A 21,647-nucleotide genomic window follows, 5' to 3' on the forward strand; every position below is an offset into this window, starting at 1 on the left:
TTACAGCCCGAAGAAATATATTAATGATGAGATTTCCTTTAAAACGTGATGATCTGAAACTGGATCAGTTGGTTAGTTAATCTGCAACTGTCTATGTAATTGTTTTATTAGTTATAGTTCTACTGCTTTTCCTTGTATGTTTAACAGAAGATCTATAGGTTTTGAACTCGTGACATATTTTGGTTTTTCACTGACCCTCACTTTAACTGTGCGGGGGGAAAAAATCTCACCCTCCCTTGGTAAATGTTGTGTAGGTGTCCGTGGCTGCTGAAAGGGGTTACACGCACACTACACACTCTCACACACTGTCTCTGTCTCTCTCTATCTCTCAGACACACACACGCACACCTGTTTGAGCTGAGAATAGAGCAGACACACACTCTACAGAAACACCTCTGTTGCCAGGGTTGGGTGAAAACCCAGCAGAGGGGTTAATCCTCATGCCACAACCAGCTGTCTGGCCTGAATTCCTTTTATTTGTTCTTTCGCTCATGCATTTTCTTTATTATTTGCGTTGGGGGTGTTTGTAGACATCCACCCTGTCTGAAGTTTTTGTTGAAATTGTGAATTTCATGTAAAAAAACAATGTCTCAAAATAAAGTTGCAGGCTTTTTAGGACATGATCGAGATAATTGACATTAAAAATGTAAGATTCTATAAAATCTTTTGTTGTATTGAGCTGATTATTTTTTGACTCTGGCTCACAGGTTTGAATAATGGCAGATTTGGAGTGAAACTTTCAGATTTGATTTATTCATTGATTCAGTCCTTGTCGCATTTTTAAAAATGTTTTTAAATTCACTGTGAAACTGAAAGCCGCCTCGTTCGCACACACGTCTGTGTTTCCACTGGTGGTTTATCAATGTGTCAAAACTGGCCACACCTAGACAGACATAGTTGAAAAAGGTGTTTCTCACAAACAAGGGGGGGGGGGGGTTTCCACAGAGCGGAAAGTACTGTGGTTGATCAACTGGTTGGCAGAAAGAAAAGTCACCTCATTAGGGAAACATTGTGGGTCAAACCGTTTTGGAGTCTAAAAACAAAAACACTGAGCTTAAAGACGAAAAGCACAACACATAGAGCTGACTAAACTATTTGGGATATTTCTCTATGAATGACTCCTTTCAAATTTCACATAGTCATTTGATCCACTGTTATCAGAGCAGCTTTAAAGTCCCATAAGTCTTATTTAATGCAGAGTAAATGGTTTGTACTGGAAAAGGCAACACACTCCTCAGTCTCTTTTATCCTGATGCTACTTGAGCCTCAGCTGATCTATAATAACAGCAGTGAGCAGTGAGGACTCCTCTCAGCTGATATGTGTTAATGTGTTAAACTCCATGTATGTCTATGTGCTGCAGACACAAGCTCAAACCTGCGCCACCGTCTATCTGTGTGCATGTGTAGGACCCCCCCCTTCCACTGCAGAGGCTCTTCTTATATAACCCTGCTACGCCGACATAATCCCGCTCTCCCTCGCTCTGCCAGGATCGTCCCTCCATCCGTCGCCATGGTGACCCCGAGCACTGCCGCAGCGGCACACTTGGCTTCATCGCCGTCTTCCCTTCTGTTGCACACTCGGCCCTGGATTTGCTTCTCAAATCGCTGAAGTCCCTCTGTGATCTTTCGCCGTGAAATCGTTCAGGATTCACGTGTCATTTGATCAGGACAAAGAATATTTAACCTCTTGGCAGCTGCTGAGTTCATCTTTTATTTAGAACAGGAAAATGATGTGTGAGAGGCAGGAGGAAAACATGAAGTTTGTGTTTGTTGCCTGAGAATTAACTTATTTTGGTGTGTGTGTGTGTGTGTGTGTGTGTGTGTGTGTGTGTGTGTGTGTGTGTGTGTGTGTGTGTGTGTGTGTGTGTGTGTGTGTGTGTGTGTGTGTGTGTGTGTGTGTGTGTGTGTGAGAAAGAAAGAAAGAAAGAAAGAAAGAAGATAAGAGGATTTGCAGTGCCGTTAATTCCACTCCGTCAGATCTCAGTGACCTCACTACTCCATGATGTAACAAGGTGTTTGTGTGTTTGTAATTACTCCTCTTTCCATGCCCACCTTCCTCCTTATCTTCACCCTCTCCTCCTCATCTTCTTTTATCTCTTTGCTCTTAGCCTGGTCATGTTGGCCTCTGGCTGTCCTCTACTAGTACTCAGAATCCTCTCCAACCTATGTGTGTGTGTTTTTAATAGGTTGAGTGATGTGGAAAATTAGCTGTCAGCCCAAATGTCACACAGTAAGTCAGTCACACGTCAGATTTAATGTTCTCCGGTGCTCTGAATAGGACAGTTGTTCTCAGGATCCACTTTTGACTCTTCAATAAACCATAGCATGATTATAATGTGAACTTTATTTAGCTAAATAAATAGAAGACTATTTTACATTACCTTAATGCAGCGTGTGAGGTCAGCAGTGTTACTGCTCTACTTTATCAACACCGTTATGAACTGGTATTTCTAGATTTAAAAGCATGCAATTTGGATAAGTGTGAATTAAGTATCGTGCACACCTTAGACTGTCAGCCTTAATGAGTTGAATTGCATTGGCTGTACTGACATTATCAGAAAGTTAGAGATCTGTGCTCAGATGAGATTTACTGTGGTTTCACCTGAAAACTGTGACTTTATAATTTTCCTTTTTGGACTGTGATTGTGTGAAAGCTTCAGGCTGCAGTTCAAAAAGATTTCGAAATGAAAGCAAAGCATTGTAAAAGTACAAATGTGTGTGACGCACTTCTCTTACTGGTATCTGGTTGTTGACTCGTGTGCGTGCGTGCGTGTGTGTACACACAAGTACAGATATTATTAGCTGGAGCTCAGGATCCTTACATAGAGACACTTTGTTCTGAAGACCGATCGGACATTCAGATAAAAACATGTCTGCTTTGTTCATGTGATAATTTTGTGACCGTGCACTTATCTTAAATTGGGGAAAACAACAAATGTGTGTCCAGGACAGTGCAAAACAAACTGTGGGTTTGGACAGAAAAATGTGACCTTAACTGCTCCTCTCCATCCTCCAGTCATCTTCCTCCCCTCCTCTCTCTCCTCATGTTGTTCTTACCTTGTCTTTGACCTTTCTCTCTCTCTCTCTCTATCTTTCTATCCATCTTTAATGAAGTCTCATTAAAGATGCAGACTTTCCACTGGCCCGCTCATACAGCGACCCAGACTCGATGCCTAAGAGACACACACTCACTTGCATGAATACACTGATCTGCTGAGGTCACGTCATCAGCCGATCCCCTTTGTTTGAAACACTCTGACTTTATGAAAAAGCAACTAAAACTTTACTTTAAACTCCCAGAATCCTTTTCTACTTCATGTCCAACAGTCGGAGCCAAGGTTTATCTGAAAAATGTTTGTTCTTAAAAAGAAGATGAAATGAGGAAGCGCAAAATGAAGTGTGTGTGTGTGTGTGTGAACCACTTGTACACACACTTTCTCCTCCTCACACTATTGATAACAGCGACACGTGCTGCTGCTGCTGCATGCCTCTTTCCCGATGTGTGTGTGACACTGATAAATTCCGGCTTCCGGACATGTTCATCTTGTTAGAGAGCTTTGTTTTGAAAAGAGGCCGAGGTCAAGAGTGACTAAGAGAGAAGAAGAAGACTCGTCAATACAATGTGCTGTTTGTTATATCACAGCGTGATCCACTCAGCAGGTTTAAGTTTGTTAACCTCTTCCACGTCACAAGCTCCTCAGAGGTTCACAGAGACTTTGTGTAAAAACGCTTCTATTAACTATAATCAATATTCCCAATACTTCCTTGTTAATAACATACGCTGTGCTGATCGGGCCATTATCTACCACTTTGATTCTGTGCCAACAACACTGATGAATAATTCAAGTAAGAAGAATTTAGTGTTCTGATGACTTGTGTACTTTTTTTATATATCACGTAGAGTAGTTTGTACTTAGACAGAGCACTTTTTTTTTATTGCTCCTTCATATGAAAAACTGAGCTCGGTTTACTGCGTCACTGCTCAGGGATGTGAAAGTTTTTTTAGGAAACTTCAGTTTGTTGTGCGTCTGCAAAACACGTGTTGTGGTTTAGTTCATTAATTCATCTTCCTCTTATCAAAAATATGATCTGACGTGCACAAGGTCGTATATTAACTGAACCCTCTGGTCTGCTCTGTTTGCTGAAGCTCTTCTCTCTGTAGTTATAATTATTTTTTTATTTTTTCAGATTGGCGCCTATGACCAACAGATTTGGGAGAAATCGGTGGAACAAAGAGAAATAAAGGTAGGTTTGTATTCATCATTTGTTTTCTCCATGTTTCTCTCTCTCTGTTTTTCATTTCCCTGTTTGACTTTTCTTCCTACTCATTCAACACGTCTCGTCTTTCTTTGACGTACTTTCCTCTATTGTCCTGTCTCTTCTTCCTTTTTTATCTGTTGTCATTGACTTTCATCAAACCGCCAGTTCTTTTCCAGTGTTTTCTTCATTTTATTTTTTTAACTCTTTCCTCTCTGCCTCCCTGGCTGGGTGTCACCTGCCCGTCTCTCCTCTCTTCACCTCCACCTCCATCCCTTCTTCCTCCCTTCCTCCCTCTCTGCAGTTTATATCTCTGGTGAGTATTCAGCGGGAGGAGGTCTTCTCTCCTGTCGCCCCGCAGTGCACGTCTGCTCACCCATGCTGTAGATCACTAGACTGTGGTTGATTTGATCGTGTGTGTGTGTGTGTGTGTGTGTGTGTGTGTGTGTGTGTGTGTGTGTGTGTGTGTGTGTGTGTGTGTGTGTGTGTGTGTGTGTGTGTGTGTGTGTGTGTGTGTGTGTGTGTGTGTGTGTGTGTGTGTGTGTGTGTGTGTGTGCCTGCCTCACTCCGCGTTCACACTGTAGCTGTGTTTTCTAGAAGTGTTTAGTGCCAACAGACGAAATCAAAAAGCACCAATAAGAAAGTTGGGACACTGCAGTGGACGGGTTGCTGTGGTGACAGAAACACAAATAAAATGTTTGTCATCGCCACAACATTCGTTATCGTACTCCACAGGTTTAACTTTGCTTCTCTGTTTTACTGTTTGGCTCAACACCGAAACTTAAAAATGATACAAATGAATGCAGCAGAACTAGAGACGCATCTTTTCACTTAAATATAAACATAATCCTGCTACCTTCATTATCCACATGACAATCAGACCAATGAAAGTTTGGATTTAATAAAGCAGCATCTTTTGTAGCCTTGAGCTGCTCGACACAATCAGAGAAGAGGAAAGGGCCACAGAGGTTCTGTTAAACTCGACATCACTTGAGGTTATCGGTCAGATTTCACCTCACCACAAAATATAACACCTTTCACATATGTTGAAGGTTTTCGAACCCATCTTTTTGTTGAATGCTGATACATAAACTGACTTTGTGAATTAGAGTTCCTCTGCAAATCTTCAGTCAGGCCTTTAAAATCCACACACTTCATTTTACAAGAGGAGTCAGGATACTGGTCCTGTGAGATCCATGTGGTCGATACTAACTGGACAATTTGTGGTTGTCCTTTTTTTGCACTGCTTCATAATATTACTTTGTGGCCTCATTTAAGAGGTTAATGGGACACTTTTCTTTGTTTGTGTGCCTCGAAGCGATTCCCTACTAGTCCTCAGTCTTGGTAATTAAAGCCTCTTCACCTTCGACCCTTTAAGAGGACATCCTCATCGCTCCCTTCTAAAAAACATTGGGGAGCTTCTCTTACATCAAGGGTTCATGAGGTGATGTTTGAAGAGCTTATGAAGCTTCAGATAGTATCTTCAGGGCAGGATGTTCTTTTAAAGTTACTTATTTAAAGTTACTCACACTGACAGGAGATATAAAAACTGAGTTTACATCTAAGTATGTTGCTTTGGCAACAAGAGGTTTCTACTCCACTTCTACCTCCGTCTGTTCCTCGTACCTCACCTCTTGTCCTGTAAACAGAGCTGAGAGACTCTCTCTTTAATGAGCTCAAAGTCTCCACACACACATATACTCACTCACTCACTCACACACTTTCCCTCAACTTCCATCATCTTTTTCCAAAATAAGGTCACAGCTTTTGTCCCCAGTTGGACAAACTGTTCCATTTATCTGGTTCTCTCTTTCTTTGTCTCGCTCTCTCGCTCTCCCTCTCTTCACATCTATGAAGTATTAATTATCCTGTTTATGGGCTCATAAAAACAGAAAAAGATCTCAGGAGTAAGAGGTGGTGTTTACTGTTCTTCTTTGTAGATTGATACATCTGCAAATGAACTCTGCACATTGTTTGTATAATTGGTATCTAATAACAGAGTTGTTTACAGTGAAGTTATTTACAGTGAACTTGTAAATATACTCAATAGGAGACCAATAGGATTTTGAGTTTTTCCTATCTAACTTTGCAAAAACAAATAACACTTTTATTCCATCGTGTGACTAAAACTCTCAGTCCTGCTTCACCAGAAAACTTCACACTTGGGTTCATTGTTAATCTGGCTATTTTTAAAATACCACAAATAACCCAAATTGACAAAATCAACAATATATAACTCTGCAGAAGCAAACCAGTCTCCATCTGCTGGTGCAAACAGAAAACTACAGCATATTTGTCTAGGTTTAGGTTAAAATACATTTATGTACTATTTCAGTTGTTCAAGTGAGGACAAATATAAATGAAAATAATCCTGACAGCAGCTTTTAGTGAGGAAAATATAGAGCAGAAAATAAAACAACACTAATCTCTTTGGAATTCATACAGGTCGTCGTTCGACATAGTAACATAACGTGTAACTGCAGGAAAAACTAGTTTATACAGATGCCATGATGGAGAGAACCGAGATAAGAGAAAAGGAGAGACAGACTTTACTGCTGTTGTAAAACTACTGCCAGGAGGAAGCTATCGATCGTCTCTCACAGACACAGACACACACACACACACACACAGAGCGTATCAGCTCATTGGTCATGTAGTTCACAGATAAAAGCCTCCATCCAGCCTCAGTATAAGACCATTGAGTGATAAGGGAGAACTTAACTGGTCTGAATGTAAACATCAGCATGAGGGCATCTCATTCAAGTGTGTTTCATCGGCACTTATTCAACGTGACTCACACACACTTAAAACGTGAGCTTTCAAAGCGTTGAAAGTTTTTGTTATGATTGTTTGTCTCTGATTTGGGTTTTGTAACGTTTGCGTATCCGCTCTCTGGATTCACGCTGTTAAAGCTGCAGAGAATTAAAAAACACGTTTTCATCTTGAGAGATCAATGATGAAGAACAAGGTAAAGGAGAAAATATGAGCTGCCACATACTTTATAGATCAAAGTGGTTGAAAACACACACACACACACTAATAAAACCATGTTTGTGTATTCACTCACACAGAGGCTCTCATACACACCCTACATATGTGATTTCCATCATTTATAGTCACTGGTAACATTTTAGTCCAGTTTGTCATCAAAGCTGACTGAGCAGTTTCACACACACACACACACACACACTCCGATATAGCGAATGCGTCAGAGGAGGAAGTGAGCGGTAGCCACAGGAAGTCAGCGTGCCACAGGGGAGCTATAACCGTGAACCTCAGTGGGATCAATGAAAGCAGGAGGTTTCATCTTTCTTCATGTGAATTCATCCACACACGTAAAGTAGCAAAAGAAGTCAACATTCAGACCGAATCAGTCCGTCACAGTGAAGAACTCGGGTGAAAACGTAGAGATGTGTGTTAATGTGCTGTTTAATAGCGAGTAGAGCCAGTGTGAGTGCACGGTGTGTCTCCTCAAACACTGTGTGTGTGTGTGTGTGTGTGTGTGTGTGTGTGTGTGTGTGTGTGTGTGTGTGTGTGTGTGTGTGTGTGTGTGTGTGTGTGTGTGTGTGTGTGTGTGTGTGTGTGTGTGTGTGTGTGTGTGTGTGTTCTTACAAAGTGCACAAGAAGCCTGCTGCAGTAGAATTACTGTAGACGTGTGTGGGCTTGTTTTATTTCCTTGTGGAGACTTGATGTTAAGGAGAAGAGAGGTGTGTGTGTGCTTGTGTGTGTGTAAAAGAGAGAGTGAGAGATAATCATTTTCTTTTGTCTGTCATTAACTCTGACTCTCTGTCTCCCCCTTCAGGGCTTGAGGAACAAGCCAAAGAAGACGGGACATGTCAAACCAGATCTCATCGACGTGGACTTGGTCAGAGGTGAGAAAAGTGTGTCAGTATCTATCAGGATAATCACAACCCCCGCTAAAGCTAAAATCATCTCAGAACATCACATTAACTTAACAGACACGAACCTGAGATGCTGGTGTTGCCGTGCCAACCTCCTGTCACTCTTCATCTCTGCCTCCTCCGTCCTCATCCCTCTATCTCAGCTCTCATCTCTTCGTCTCTCAGTCTCATATTCATCACACGTTCAATTATTCATCGGCTCAGTCAAATTCCTCCTCATTGTTATTTCATTGCACAGGAAGAGAGATAATCAACAAAGAAACGAAGGAAGAGAGTAGATGAGACGGATATGAATGGATGTGGAGAAAGATCCAGAGATTAAAAAAGACAAAAGGGTTAGAAAAGGAATCAGAAGGAGGAAGTAAAAGATGAAAAGAAACGCACCGCTCCGTTTTGACTCCAGGATGAATTACTTGATGAGTTTTCTTCTCACCACAGGGTCGTTGACCTTAATTACCTCTTCTCATTAAACTGAGTGTGTGTTTTTAATCTCTTCCTCCTCAGGGTCGGCGTTTGCCAAGGCCAAACCCGAGAGTCCGTGGACGTCGCTGACCAGGAAAGGCATCGTCCGGGTCGTCTTCTTCCCGTTCTTTTACCGCTGGTGGATCCAGGTCACGTCCAGAGCCATTTATCTTTTACTGTTGGTTCTTTATTTACTGCAACGTAAGTCTGTTAAGAGATGATTATGTCTGTTTCTTATTTTCACACAAGAAACAAATATTGCAGTTGTCCCTATCTCACAAAGTTATAAAAGAGAATACAAATTCAGCATCTGTAGCTTTTTCTGAATCCGTGCCTCAATGTAACAGGTTATTTCTTGGACCGAGTCCCATCCCACTTCCCGGAAATATATTTAGTTGTTTTTCCATAATCTTGCAGATTATGAATACTTTTGGGTACAAATCTGTGTACAGACACCAACATGGATGCCTTTGTTTATTTTCTGTTGATAAAGTTGTAACAACACGTGTCTCTGTCCGACAGTGGCAGCAGCAGCCCTGTATGTGTCCATCCCTCAGCCTCATGGGATCCCAACCACCGAGGTGTTCGGAGCCATCTGGCTCATGTTGCTGCTCGGCACCGTCCACTGTCAGATCGTCTCCACCAGGACGCCGAAGCCCGCCTCCAGCAGCGGGGGGAAGAGACGCAGGTACACACAGGGGGAAGGAAAGAGGTAATACTGATGAGGAAAGGAAGGTAGAGGAGAGATAGAAATGATGCAGAGGAGTGGAGGTCAGGCAAATGAGGATTTAAAGCGAGGGAGAGAAGGAGGGAAGCTGCAGGTGAAGCAAAAAATACGACAATATAGAGAGAGGGAGTAATGGATGAGTCATGTAGGAGACAGAGGACACTGCACCCAGAGAGAAGGGAGACACAGGAAGAGACAGAGCAAGGGGGGGTGTGAAGATAATACAGCATGAGACAGAGAGTGGAGGAGGGAAGGTGTGGAAACAGTGTTTTGTTGTCTTTGTCGTTTGCTTTCTGCCGACTCCTCCGTCAGCTTCTCCCACTCAAAATCTAAATGAGTTTATCACGGAGAAGGTTTCAGTCAAATGAACGACTTCACAATCCATCATTTATGATCCAGCATCAATTAAATTCCCACATCTGATCTGATTTAAACGCAAAGCAGCAATGGGAACAAGACATTTGACCGACAGCTGAAACTTCTCCCTGATAAAGAACAACGTGATTCACTGTGTGAAAGTAGAAAGTAGTTTGTTTTACTTTGTGTGTTTTTGTAGTGTTGAGATTTGCAGGTTGTGTTTTTGTTGGTTTGAAGCTTGTCAGTGTGCGGCTGCTTTTTCTGAGTAAACACGAAAGGCAATTTTCAGGGAAGAAAATTGGACGATGGGAGGTTTTAGTTGTTCTCCTTCCATTCAGGATTATTTCTTAATTATGAGTTACCACATTTATTTCACACAAAGTTGATTCTGTTCCTCTGAATGTTTCTCTGTATCTGTCTCTTTTCCTCGTTCAGCTGTTTTAGACGTTTCATCTCATGGACAAATCCGTTTCTGGGCAGGAATCACATTTACAATCCCAAATTTCACTCTTTACATTTTCCACTAGATCCTTTCCATTTCGTTTTTAAGGAAATAACTTGGCTGACCACCTGTTTTATTTCTCAAATAAGCTACTTTGATTTCAATCAAAACCAGTTATTATTGTATTTTTCTCTGACCAGTGCTCGTTGAAAACCATTCCAGAATAACCGGTTTCCTCCTGCCTTTAAATTAAAAAAAACTAAAAGTTCTCTCCCACATCTCCCCTCTGTCCGTCTCATTTTGAGATGTGGCGAGAGATTAGGAGCAATTCTGCAAAATCTAACTTTTGTTTTTATTCTGCAAAAATAGACATTCAACTTTTTGTAATTGTATCATTTAATAAATAAACATATTCAAATTAATTATGATGAAAGGTGAGGCTCCCTAATCACTTCTTATAACCCAAAATATTTCTTTAAAGTTTTGGCACACCTTTTCTGAACACGTCTACTTTTGCAGAATAAAAACCTGGAACCAGATTTGAGTGGAATTAGCCTTTAACAGTATCAGCCTCCGTGTCCAGCGGGTCCCAGGATCTCAAACTGCACTGTTCGGTTTGTTAAAGATAAATCTGAACTGTTAGCACTTAGGTGCAGTGAGGATTAAAGATATATTATTACTGGGACGAGCTGGTTCCCTGTGGACACGTCTAAGTCTCTCTCCACCCTCTACTCTTTCCACACTGAAGGAAGTTGAGGAAGGCTTCTCAGATGGAGGTGCATAGGGAAGGCGACGGGTCTAGCACTACCGATAACACACAGGAGGGGGCGGCACAGTCCCACTCAGCCAGCAGCCCCACATACAGCCTGGGCACTCTCTTCCAAGATTTCTGGCATGATATCTGTAAAGCTGGGTGTGTATCTCTCGTTTCCCGTCTTCCTACACGACGATGTACAAAGGCGGGGTCGGGCTTCAGGCTCAAAATCATCGAGGGGAATATTAGCTTTAACTCCTAAAAGACCGATTCAATATATGTACAAGCAAATAATGTAAATTCATCTCAATATCTGTATCCAAACTCTAAAAATTCAATTTTGGGTTTTCAAAATAAAAGCCTGAATCCCTGCCCTGACTCAGATCTAACCAGAGCTTCTTTAGCTGCAACGTCACCTCCTCTCCTGTCGCACTGTGAACTTGTATCCTCCTGGAGATGGATTAAATGATTGACCTGCTCACCAAATGTAAATAATATTTGACAAATTGATAAGAAGAGAAAATGTCTTGACCTGCCAGTTGATTCTTTTCGTACCAAAACATGAATAAAAGCAACATCTCCATCTTAAGTGGGAACAAGGAGACTTTGCAGCTAATTTGAATATAAATGCTGGACAAGCTATATTTGAAAGAAGCAGAAGGGGTCATGACTCTTACATTGAAAATTGATACCAATAAATCAATCGTTAGTTTCAGGGTTTAGTCGTCAAATGAAACGACTGAATTCTTCCAGAGAAACGTGACCGTTTGCTGCTTCCCCATGTGCTTCTGCTCTGATCAGCTTCCAGCAACAGTGTGGAACATTTTAAGCCTCTAAACCAACTCCTGATTCAGTCTCTTCATTTATTTCATTTATTGATCATCTGTCACACTCACTTCCGAGCTGAGTTGAAGACAACTACTCCACCATCAGTTCATTTTCTTCTGTCGTTCATTTACCAAACCACTGATTCACTCACTCTTACTTTTTTTTAACTTTATTTCAAATTTCTATTCGTGAGAAAAAGTCAGACTGCACCTGAGTTACTAATAAAATCAGGTTTTGCATGTTTACTTTGCTAATTCTTTAATTTATTCAGTGTCTCGTTGTTCATTTTGAATGAATGTTCCATAGTGTTGAATGCATCCCGTTCCACTGCATGTTTGCTTCTGAGACTCAGCTTCTGTGACTCTGCAGTCCCTCAAATCCGAACGTGTCTCTTCATCTACCTCTCTACTCGTCTTTTCTTCTCCTCCCTTCGTTTCCTCCTAAAGATCTAAGAAGTCCAAGCTCTCCATCGACAAATCTACCGAGACCGATAACGGCTACGTGTCGCTGGACGGTCGTGTGACCAATCGCAGCAGCGAGGAGGGACTTCAGCTCCACGACCAGCGATGTGATTTGTTGAACAGGACAGACGAGGCGTGCTGGAACACTCTCGTCCAGCCGCCTCACGCTGCTCGCAGCACGGGTCTGATGCTGCCCAGCGGCAACAAGGTGATTCATCAACCCATCATTGAATTTACTGTTGAGTAGTTTTAGATCTAGACGACCGGGGCCCTCCTGCATTTGGCTGATGTGTTGTGTGTTACAGGAGCCAGCATCAGATGAGGCGTCCAGCGAGGAGGACCCTGAAGCCTCCTACAGCGCCCTCCGCAGGGGGGTTGAAAGAATGAACAGTGACTGTACGCTCAGAAACCGCAAGAGCACTCACCACTACAAGAAACACTACGCTGTGGAGGTAAACACACACACTCACACACAGCATGTAAACCTTTTAAAATCGGTTTATTTCATATTTGTCAAAGAAGAAAAGGACGTTAAGGCAACAATCTGTCTCGTCTTGTATCAGGACGTCCCCAAGTCCGGCACCAGCTGCAGCTCCAGATGTTCCAGTCTGAGGACTCAGGACTCGGAGAGCACTCGACACGAGTCGGAGACGGAGGACCTGATGTGGGAAGACTTCCTGCACTGTGCCGAGTGCAGATCCTCGTGTACATCAGAAACAGGTCAGAGGAAAACATCTGCAGAGACATCTGCAAGTTTCTCATTAATGTGCTCAGAGATACGTGTATTGAAAGTAACACTCTTTGGCTGGTGTTTGTACAGAGGGAGAAGGAGGAACACCTGTGTGCCCTCCTGCTAAGAAGGAATACAGAGACGACCCTTTCCATCAGGTCTGTGAACTTCACATTCTGTTTTAAATTTAATATTAATTTTTTTTAGATATCTGACTTGATTGTTTACTGAGTTACTTTAGATCATATTTAAGTAGTCCTGTTAGAGTATTAAATGTTCCAGGGTAAGACAGTGAGGTCTGTGTTAATGTGCTGACTGAAGGTGTGTGTGTGTGTGTGTGTGTGTGTGTTTCTCTGCAGGGTCACGTTCCGTGGCTGCACAGCTCCAACCCCGGCCTGGAGAGAGTGAGCGCTATAGTGTGGGAGGGAAACGAGTGTAAGAAGGCCGACATGTCCGTCCTGGAGATCAGCGGCATGATCATGAACAAGGTGAGTGATGGGGATTCTGATTTCAAAGTGACTATTTTCTACAAGTACAAATTCTATTATCCCAGATGCTCGGTTGTTTTTGCACCAATAAAACCTTAGTATCTGAAAACTGAGGAAGAGAAGGATAAAAAAATGACATTAATCACATTGTTTCTGATTCTTCTCCACAGGTGAATCTCTTCACTCCTGGTATTGGTTACCAGGTGTTTGGGAACCTGGTCTCAGTGACTCTTGGACTCACACCGTTTGCATACAGGTTAATATGACAAAACATTAAATAACTCCTAAATATAATTTTAATTTAGTTACTACAGATTACACATTTTCATTATTTGATCAGTTATAAAAAGGTAAAAAACATGAACGTGTTACTCACATCAGTTTGTCCTCTCCTGCAGACTGGCTCAGAACCGAGACTTTGATCAGCTGACCGCGCTCTCAGCCAATGAGCTTCTGTCTGTGGCACTGGGGGGCGGGTCTGGATCAGACGCCATGGTCATCACCATGGTAACGCTGAGCTTCCTGGTGCGCGTTTGCCTCACATGGCTCTTCTTCTTCCTGCTCAGCGTGGCAGAGAGGACATACAAACAGGTGAGATGATCACATTTTAAATGTGCAGCTAAACCAAAAAGCCGAGTTAGATTCTTGACAGTCTGAACAATCAACTTGTTATTTCAGAGGCTCCTGTTCGCTAAGCTGTTTGGTCACCTGACGTCGGCCCGCAGAGCCAGGAAGTCAGAGGTTCCTCATTTCAGACTGAAGAAGGTTCAGAACATCAAGATGTGGCTGTCGCTGCGCTCATACCTCAAGGTACCACACACCAACTCCACCTGAAAGGTTCAGTAGCTGTGCTAAGTGATTTTAGTTCAGTATTCACAAACTGAGTGACTCTCTGTGCAGAGACGGGGTCCTCAGCGCTCCGTGGACGTGATTGTGTCGTCAGCCTTCCTGCTCACTTTGTCTGTCGTCTTCATCTGCTGTGCTCAGGTATTTAACTCGCATACTACATCTGATTATGTAGACATTGGAATATTAAGCTTATCAATGCTTGGTTTATATTTATGAGCTCATCACATTATGTAATGACAAACCACAGAATGCAACACTGTTTCTATGAGTTCTTCCTGACCACTAGAGGCAGTATCTGGATTTCACTGCACAATCAAGTCAAATAAATTCAGCTTCAGTGTTGATGTAGACTAGAGCATAAGATAGTAGCTGTAAGTTTGTCAGAAAGTCTCTAAAGACTGAATAACGTTCTTACCTCTCTCCGTTCAGTTGCTCCACGTCCACGGGACGTTCCTGGAGTGTCACTATAACTGGGAGCTGGTGATCTGGTGCTCCAGTTTGTCTCTGTTCCTGCTCAGGTTTGTCACGCTGGGCTCCGAGACCAGCAAGAAGTACAGCAACACCTCCATCCTGCTCACTGAACAGGTACCAACACACACAGAGAAAACACATACACACACACACATGAACACACAGCAGACACGTGTTTAAACATTGTTCCATTTGACAGATCAACCTGTATCTGAAGATGGAGAAGAAGCCAAACAAGAAAGAGGAGCTGACTCTGGTCAACAATGTGTTAAAACTGGCTACTAAACTACTCAAGGTAAAGAGACTCATAACTCTACTAAGACACTTGTATAAACATCTAATACATAAATGTTTAATAACCCAACTCGTGTCTCTGTGTGCAGGAGCTGGATACTCCGTTCAGGTTGTACGGTTTGACCATGAACCCTCTGCTCTACAACATCACCCAGGTGGTCATCCTGTCGGCCGTGTCAGGAGTCATCTCGGACCTGTTAGGATTTAACCTGAAGGTCAGTGTGTGTTCACCTCACTGTTCTACACACAGTCACTAGTTTAACCCATGACCAGTGAAATACAGGGATTCAGGAATCCAATGTGAGGGCTTTTCACACAAATCCACCAAATTTGACACGATAAACAATTCTTTCAAACATTGTAGCATCACTTAACTGATAGTGTGCGCACTCTGCTGGCGACTGTATCATTTGATCTGAATAGAAACTTTCCCATGTTCCAATGAAAGTTTTAATCTGAAAATGACGGCTCACGCTTAGAGACATTTATCAATAATTTACAAATGGAAAGCGTTGTCAATCACACAGTTGAGCCAGTTATGTGATTGGCTGGACACTGGTCTGTTTGAGCAACCAGCCAATCCTGACACTTGTAAACAAAACTTACCTGTAATATTCTCTCATCATGAAAATAAGCAGAATTAACATGGTAAATAAACTGTTGGATTACCTCACAGTATTTAAAGTTATTATATGTTCTCTCTGAATTTAGTTTAGTCTTAAAACTGAGTTTTTTACTTTATACAGCGTTTGAAGTAAATTCTTACAATTGAATTAAACTACTAATCTTTCTTTCCTTTTACGTTTTATAAGTTACTGTTTTTATGGCTTTATCACATCATGTTTGTCGTATGAAATCTAACCGCAGCGTGTTTGTTTGTGTCGACAGCTGTGGAAGATCAAATCGTGACAGAGAGAAGAGGAAGAGTGTCGACGTCACTGACTGAAAGACTGAGCGTCAGTCTCAACATATCGGAGCTCTGACCTTCAACGTTCTCACTTTGTGCAATTCACAAACTATTTATTTACCCACTCAGTGTTTTTACTTAGGGTTTCTTTGAATTCTAGTTTGTTTCCATTTTTTTGTGTTTTATCGCACAAAACGATGCTATATTGTTTTACCCGTCAACACAAAGTATTATAAGCATAAATTATTATTATTATTGTTATTGTGATAGTTTAGGTTCTCCGCTGCAGTTTTCATTTCAGCTTATTTGCAAATTTGAAGGTTAAGTTTTGAACTGCCGAACGGGCGAAAATCTTTGTATTGTCATTTTTTGTGTTTTATTTGCTGAAAGTTATTTATGTTGAGTGAGTTTCAGAACGAAACTTGAAGCTCTGTTATTACCTTAAAATCCGTTTTTAAAAATACTAGTCCAGTGGTTTTCTTCTCAGTTGACTTTCTAAAGTTTAAATACACGTAAAATCTCTTAGGCGGCAACCGATGTAGTAAATAAAACCTCAGTGTGTATCAAGATCAAACTACAATTGAAGTTACTCTTAATTATCCTAAACTACAAATTTAAAACCTGGTATTCTGACAAAAGAATGTAAGAATTGTCAGTTTTTTTTTTTTTTATTCCTCTGTATCTGAAAAATGTATGTACAACTGCTCTCTGTTCACTGTTTAAACCAGCTCCTGGGTTTTAAAGTATACAACAGTATTGGATGTTAACAGAATTGTTTGGTAGGTTAAGTTTTTTATTTATTTTTATTTGCTGACTTACCTGAGAAAATTGTTCCTGGTTTCGTTCTTACTTTGAAAAACCAGCCGACGTCAGCACTGCAAAGACACAATCATCCAGATAATGGAAATAACAACATGTGGAGTAGGTGACATTGACTCTGGAGTGAGAGTTAAAAAACGTATTAACACAGTCGAGGGTTTGCTGAAGGTCACTTCACTGCAGCAAGTTAAATCCAATCAAATGCCCTTTTGTATTTGTTTACTTTTTTCCTCTGACAGTATTTCCAGCAACATATGAAGGTAATAACTGATCTGATGTAGTTCAGGTTATTTTCATACACAGTTTGGTACAACATGCAGGTAATGAACGAGCTTCCAAACAGCTTCTTAAGTGGAGTTTGACGGTTGTTTACCTCAAGCTTTTTTTTTTTTACTTCTGCTCAGATTGATCCTACCGGCTGAAACGATGCATATTAACTTACTTCCTAACTTAAGTTTGTGTTTTTTATTTTATATAGACAATTATCAGCTGCCTTTTACATTATATTGTAAAATATAAAAACATAATTGGAATAACAAGCCTCTTAATTAAAATATTGAAACTTGGCTCTTTACAAAATAACTTGTTTTGGCTGATGCCGTTTTACTGTAATTTCTCACTTTTATTGACAAATGATGAAAAATTACAAGAGTTTTAGCTCGAGAATGTTGGGACAATCTGATTTGTTTGTATCTCAGTCAAAATTTGATTATTTCGTAAATTAAAATGGGAAATTCATATTTGCTATCAAACTCCCAGAGCTACATATTCATGAGCATGGCGTGAGACAGTTCATCCTCTGCCCATCATAGGCTCCTTCCCTGCAGTTAAAACATGAGCGTGATTGAAGATATGCACTTTAGGAAAAACAAAACAGATTTTAAATGGAAGAAAAATAAGTTTCATCTCGTCTCAATGTTAGAGATTTATTTTGTACCTCACCTGCTTGACACAGTTTGCATTTGCTGTTCAAGCGAATGCTAGCTGCGACCTTAATATTCACATCGCTCTTGAAGTTCATTCTACATGGTACGTGAAGTTATCATGCTCGCAGAAAATATCTCACGTGATTTAAATGCTGACGTAAATTGTTGCCTCAGTTAATGTGTTAGCACGTTGCTAACTGAAACTAACGTCACTCGTTAAAATGCTAGCATAATTATCTTCAGTGTGTTTGAGGAGGAAGACCAAAGTGCTTGTTTGTTTTTCTTATTCTCTGCGGAAAAAGAAAGAATGTATTTGCAGCGTTATGCTTTAAAATCTGTTTCCCTTTAAAAATTCTTCAAGTTGTATTTTTGTTTTCGTTTTGACCTTTCGCTCTTTGTTCTCTCACTTTTTCTTTTGTTAAGATTGTTTGTCCCTAACGCTTGTTGAAACGATACATGTTTTGCCATGTTTTTAAGGAACAAAGAAGTTTGACTTGTATGTATGAAAGGAATCTAGGTAAAAAAAAAACTGTTGTGATTCTGTTTACCTGAACAGAAGATTTTTTTTTGTGAACCGGTCTGTCCACAAGGTCTACATTTTTTATAAGAAAAATAAAAGAAACAGTTGTTGACTCACTAATGACTCTTTTGTTGTCTTTCAGTTAAAAAAAATCAAATCATGAAACATGCACACTTTTTCTCGCACTTACGGTAGACTTATTTTACCCTGCGCAGCTTCTTCCATCCTTACGGTAGTAAATCCTGGCAGCACATGGTAGAGTTTACTTCACTGAACCAGAGAAAGTTTAAGCTGTTTAGTTGTTAATGTTTGTTGAGATTGTTTAAATGTAAAATGTAGTTATATATTAGAAAAAGAAATGGGAAAACTTCAACTTATTTTATTTTTTTAAATTAAGCACTTTATTTAAAGATGCCTTTTTCAAAAACCCTTTATTTTATTTAAAAAGCAAACCTTATTTTACTTGAAATGAGAAAATGTTTATTATTCGAGTACACTTCAGTTCAGTGTGAAAATAATAAACCTTGTTGGAATACTATTGAACTATACTTTATTTTATGTGTTAGTTTGTCATTTATACAACTACTAGGCTCCTCCACTTGAATTTACACAGTGTTGATATTCCTTCAGAAAGTTACTTGATGGACAGCTTAAAGTAGATTGATATATTCATTTTACTTGAATGGAACAAGCTCTTCTGCTTATATTATTTTTGGAGATATATGGGACTGTAAAAGGCAAATGGAAAATACAATAAAACAAGTGCCATCTACCAGTCCCTTTAAAACTCAGGTGTGCACCTTGGTAGATTGTTGTTGTAAAGGTGGATTTGGTTGAAAGAGAGAACACTTCCTTGCAGAGGAAATCAATTTGCGCTAAATGAAAGTGGGTGAGCAGAACATCGATCAATCCAATTTTATGAGTTTATTCCATATTCACAAATTCACCGTTTGGCTCTTAGTATTACATTTTGGCTGCCACACTATGCTGCCGTGTTTTCTTTTCTAGATTTTGGCTGCCACACTTTACTGCCAAGATTTTGTTTTCTAGATTTTGGATGCCATGCTTTGCTGCCAAGTTTTCTTTACTAGATTTTTGCTGCAACACTTTAATGCCGCTTTTATTTTCTGGATTTGGCTGCCAAACTACGCTGTTGAGTAGTCTTTTCTAGATTTTGGCTGTCACACTTCACTGCTGTGTTTTCCTTTCTAGATTTTGGCTGCAACACTTTGCTGCTGTGTTTTCCTTTCTAGATTTTGGCCGCCACACTTTGCTGCCATGGTTTTCTTTTCTAGATTTTGCCTAAATGCTTAACTGCTGTTTTCTTTTCTAGATATTGGCTGCAACACTTTACTGCTGTGTTTTCTTGTCTAGATTTTGGCCGTCACACTTTGCTGCAGTTATTTCTTTTTCTAGATTTTGCCCGAAACGCTTAACTGCTGTGTTTTCTTTTCTAGATATTGGCTGCAACACTTTACTGCTGTGTTTTCCTTTCTAGATTTTGGCTGCAACGCTTTGCTGCTGTGTTTTCCTTTCTAGATTTTGGCCGCCACACTTTGCTGCCATGGTTTTCTTTTCTAGATTTTGCCTAAATGCTTAACTGCTGTTTTCTTTTCTAGATATTGGCTGCAACACTTTACTGCTGTGTTTTCTTGTCTAGATTTTGGCCGTCACACTTTGCTGCAGTTATTTCTTTTTCTAGATTTTGCCCGAAACGCTTAACTGCTGTGTTTTCTTTTCTAGATATTGGCTGCAACACTTTACTGCTGTGTTTTCTTTTCTAGATATTGGCTGCAACACTTTACTGCTGTGTTTTCTTGTCTAGATTTTGGCCGTCACACTTTGCTGCGGTTATTTCTTTTTCTAGATTTTGCCCGAAACGCTTAACTGCTGTGTTTTCTTTTCTAGATATTGGCTGCAACACTTTACTGCTGTGGTTTCTTTCCTAGATTTTGCCCAAAACGTTTAACCGCTGTGTTTTCTTTTCTGGATTTTGCCTGAAACTTTAACTGGTGTTTTCTTGTCTAGATTTTGGCCGTTACGCTTTGCTGCAGTTATTTCTTTTCTAGATTTTGCCCGGAACGCTTAACTGCTGTGTTCTTTTCTAGATTTTGGCCGAAACGCTTAACGGCTGTGTTTTCTTTTCTAGATATTGGCTGCAACACTTTACTGCTGTGTTTTCTTTTCTAGATATTGGCTGCAACACTTTACTGCTGTGTTTTCTTTTCTAGATATTGGCTGCAACACTTTACTGCTGTGTTTTCTTGTCTAGATTTTGGCCGTCACACTTTGCTGCGGTTATTTCTTTTTCTAGATTTTGCCCGAAACGCTTAACTGCTGTGTTTTCTTTTTCTAGATATTGGCTGCAACACTTTACTGCTGTGGTTTCTTTCCTAGATTTTGCCCAAAACGTTTAACCGCTGTGTTTTCTTTTCTAGATTTTGCCTGAAATGCTTAACTGCTGTGTTTTCTTGTCTAGATTTTGGCCGTCACGCTTTGCTGCAGTTATTTCTTTTCTAGATTTTGCCCGGAACGCTTAACTGCTGTGTTTTCTTTTCTAGATATTGGCTGCAACACTTTACTGCTGTGTTTTCTTGTCTAGATTTTGGCCGTCACACTTTGCCGCGGTTATTTCTCTTTCTAGATTTTGCCCGAAACGCTTAACTGCTGTGTTTTCTTTTCTAGATATTGGCCGTCACGCTTTGCTGCAGTTATTTCTTTTCTAGATTTTGCCCGGAACGCTTAACTGCTGTGTTCTTTTCTAGATTTTGGCCGAAACGCTTAACGGCTGTGTTTTCTTTTCTAGATATTGGCTGCAACACTTTACTGCTGTGTTTTCTTGTCTAGATTTTGGCCGTCACACTTTGCTGCGGTTATTTCTTTTTCTAGATTTTGCCCAAAACGTTTAACCGCTGTGTTTTCTTTTCTAGATTTTGCCTGAAACGCTTAACTGCTGTGTTTTCTTTTCTAGATTTTGCCCGTCACGCTTTGCTGCAGTTATTTCTTTTCTAGATTTTGCCCGGAATGCTTAACTGCTGTGTTTTCTTTTCTAGATATTGGCTGCAACACTTTACTGCTGTGTTTTCTTTTCTAGATATTGGCTGCAACACTTTACTGCTGTGTTTTCTTTTCTAGATTTTGCCCGTCACGCTTTGCTGCAGTTATTTCTATTCTGGATTTTGCCCGGAACGCTTAACTGCTGTGTTCTTTTCTAGATTTTGGCCGAAAGGCCAAAATCTAAAAAAGAAAACACTGCAGTTAACGTTTCAGGCAAAGTGCAGCAGCCAAAATCTAGAAAAGAAAGCACAGCAGCTAAGCGTTTCGGCCAAAATCTAGAAAAGAAAATACAGCAGCTAAGCGTTTCGGCCAAAATCTAGAAAAGAAAATACAGCAGCTAAGCGTTTTAGGCAAAATCTAGAAAAGAAAACACTGCAGTTAACGTTTCGGCCAATA

General features: G+C 40.5%; 2 protein-coding genes and 1 long non-coding RNA gene across 9 annotated transcripts in view; 2 read left to right on the forward strand and 1 right to left on the reverse strand.

The window, feature by feature from the left end:
• Positions 1 to 16,390, forward strand: part of LOC117757671 (putative homeodomain transcription factor 2) — a 32,740-nt gene extending 16,350 nt beyond the window's left edge. For 4 of the 7 annotated variants that reach the window (XM_034579009.1, XM_034579013.1, XM_034579012.1 and 1 more), the window contains 19 exons: positions 4,189 to 4,245; positions 4,562 to 4,573; positions 8,060 to 8,129; positions 8,664 to 8,822; positions 9,144 to 9,309; positions 10,896 to 11,060; positions 12,176 to 12,398; positions 12,496 to 12,642; positions 12,754 to 12,910; positions 13,011 to 13,078; positions 13,280 to 13,408; positions 13,579 to 13,664; positions 13,807 to 13,999; positions 14,087 to 14,218; positions 14,309 to 14,395; positions 14,687 to 14,842; positions 14,928 to 15,023; positions 15,112 to 15,237; positions 15,911 to 16,390. In XM_034579009.1, the coding sequence (XP_034434900.1) occupies positions 4,189 to 4,245; positions 4,562 to 4,573; positions 8,060 to 8,129; positions 8,664 to 8,822; positions 9,144 to 9,309; positions 10,896 to 11,060; positions 12,176 to 12,398; positions 12,496 to 12,642; positions 12,754 to 12,910; positions 13,011 to 13,078; positions 13,280 to 13,408; positions 13,579 to 13,664; positions 13,807 to 13,999; positions 14,087 to 14,218; positions 14,309 to 14,395; positions 14,687 to 14,842; positions 14,928 to 15,023; positions 15,112 to 15,237; positions 15,911 to 15,931 (2,250 nt within the window). In that variant the 3' untranslated portion in view covers positions 15,932 to 16,390. The remainder of the gene's footprint in view (positions 1 to 4,188; positions 4,246 to 4,561; positions 4,574 to 8,059; positions 8,130 to 8,663; positions 8,823 to 9,143; positions 9,310 to 10,895; positions 11,061 to 12,175; positions 12,399 to 12,495; positions 12,643 to 12,753; positions 12,911 to 13,010; positions 13,079 to 13,279; positions 13,409 to 13,578; positions 13,665 to 13,806; positions 14,000 to 14,086; positions 14,219 to 14,308; positions 14,396 to 14,686; positions 14,843 to 14,927; positions 15,024 to 15,111; positions 15,238 to 15,910) is intronic. The other 3 variants (XM_034579016.1, XM_034579015.1, XM_034579017.1) reach the window with 3 other exon arrangements.
• adipor2 (adiponectin receptor 2) overlaps positions 4,790 to 21,647 on the reverse strand; it is a 48,673-nt gene continuing 31,815 nt past the window's right edge. Inside the window, exon 10 of the transcript XR_004613180.1 lies at positions 4,790 to 4,814. The gene's annotated coding sequence lies outside the window, so the exon portion shown is untranslated. The remainder of the gene's footprint in view (positions 4,815 to 21,647) is intronic.
• On the forward strand, positions 17,253 to 18,310 carry LOC117757675. Its single transcript, XR_004613181.1, has 2 exons — positions 17,253 to 17,356; positions 17,413 to 18,310. It is a non-coding gene; the product is annotated as an uncharacterized LOC117757675 (long non-coding RNA).

The sequence above is a fragment of the Hippoglossus hippoglossus genome, chromosome 23 (assembly GCF_009819705.1).
Source record: "Hippoglossus hippoglossus isolate fHipHip1 chromosome 23, fHipHip1.pri, whole genome shotgun sequence".
Lineage (NCBI taxonomy): Eukaryota > Metazoa > Chordata > Actinopteri > Pleuronectiformes > Pleuronectidae > Hippoglossus > Hippoglossus hippoglossus.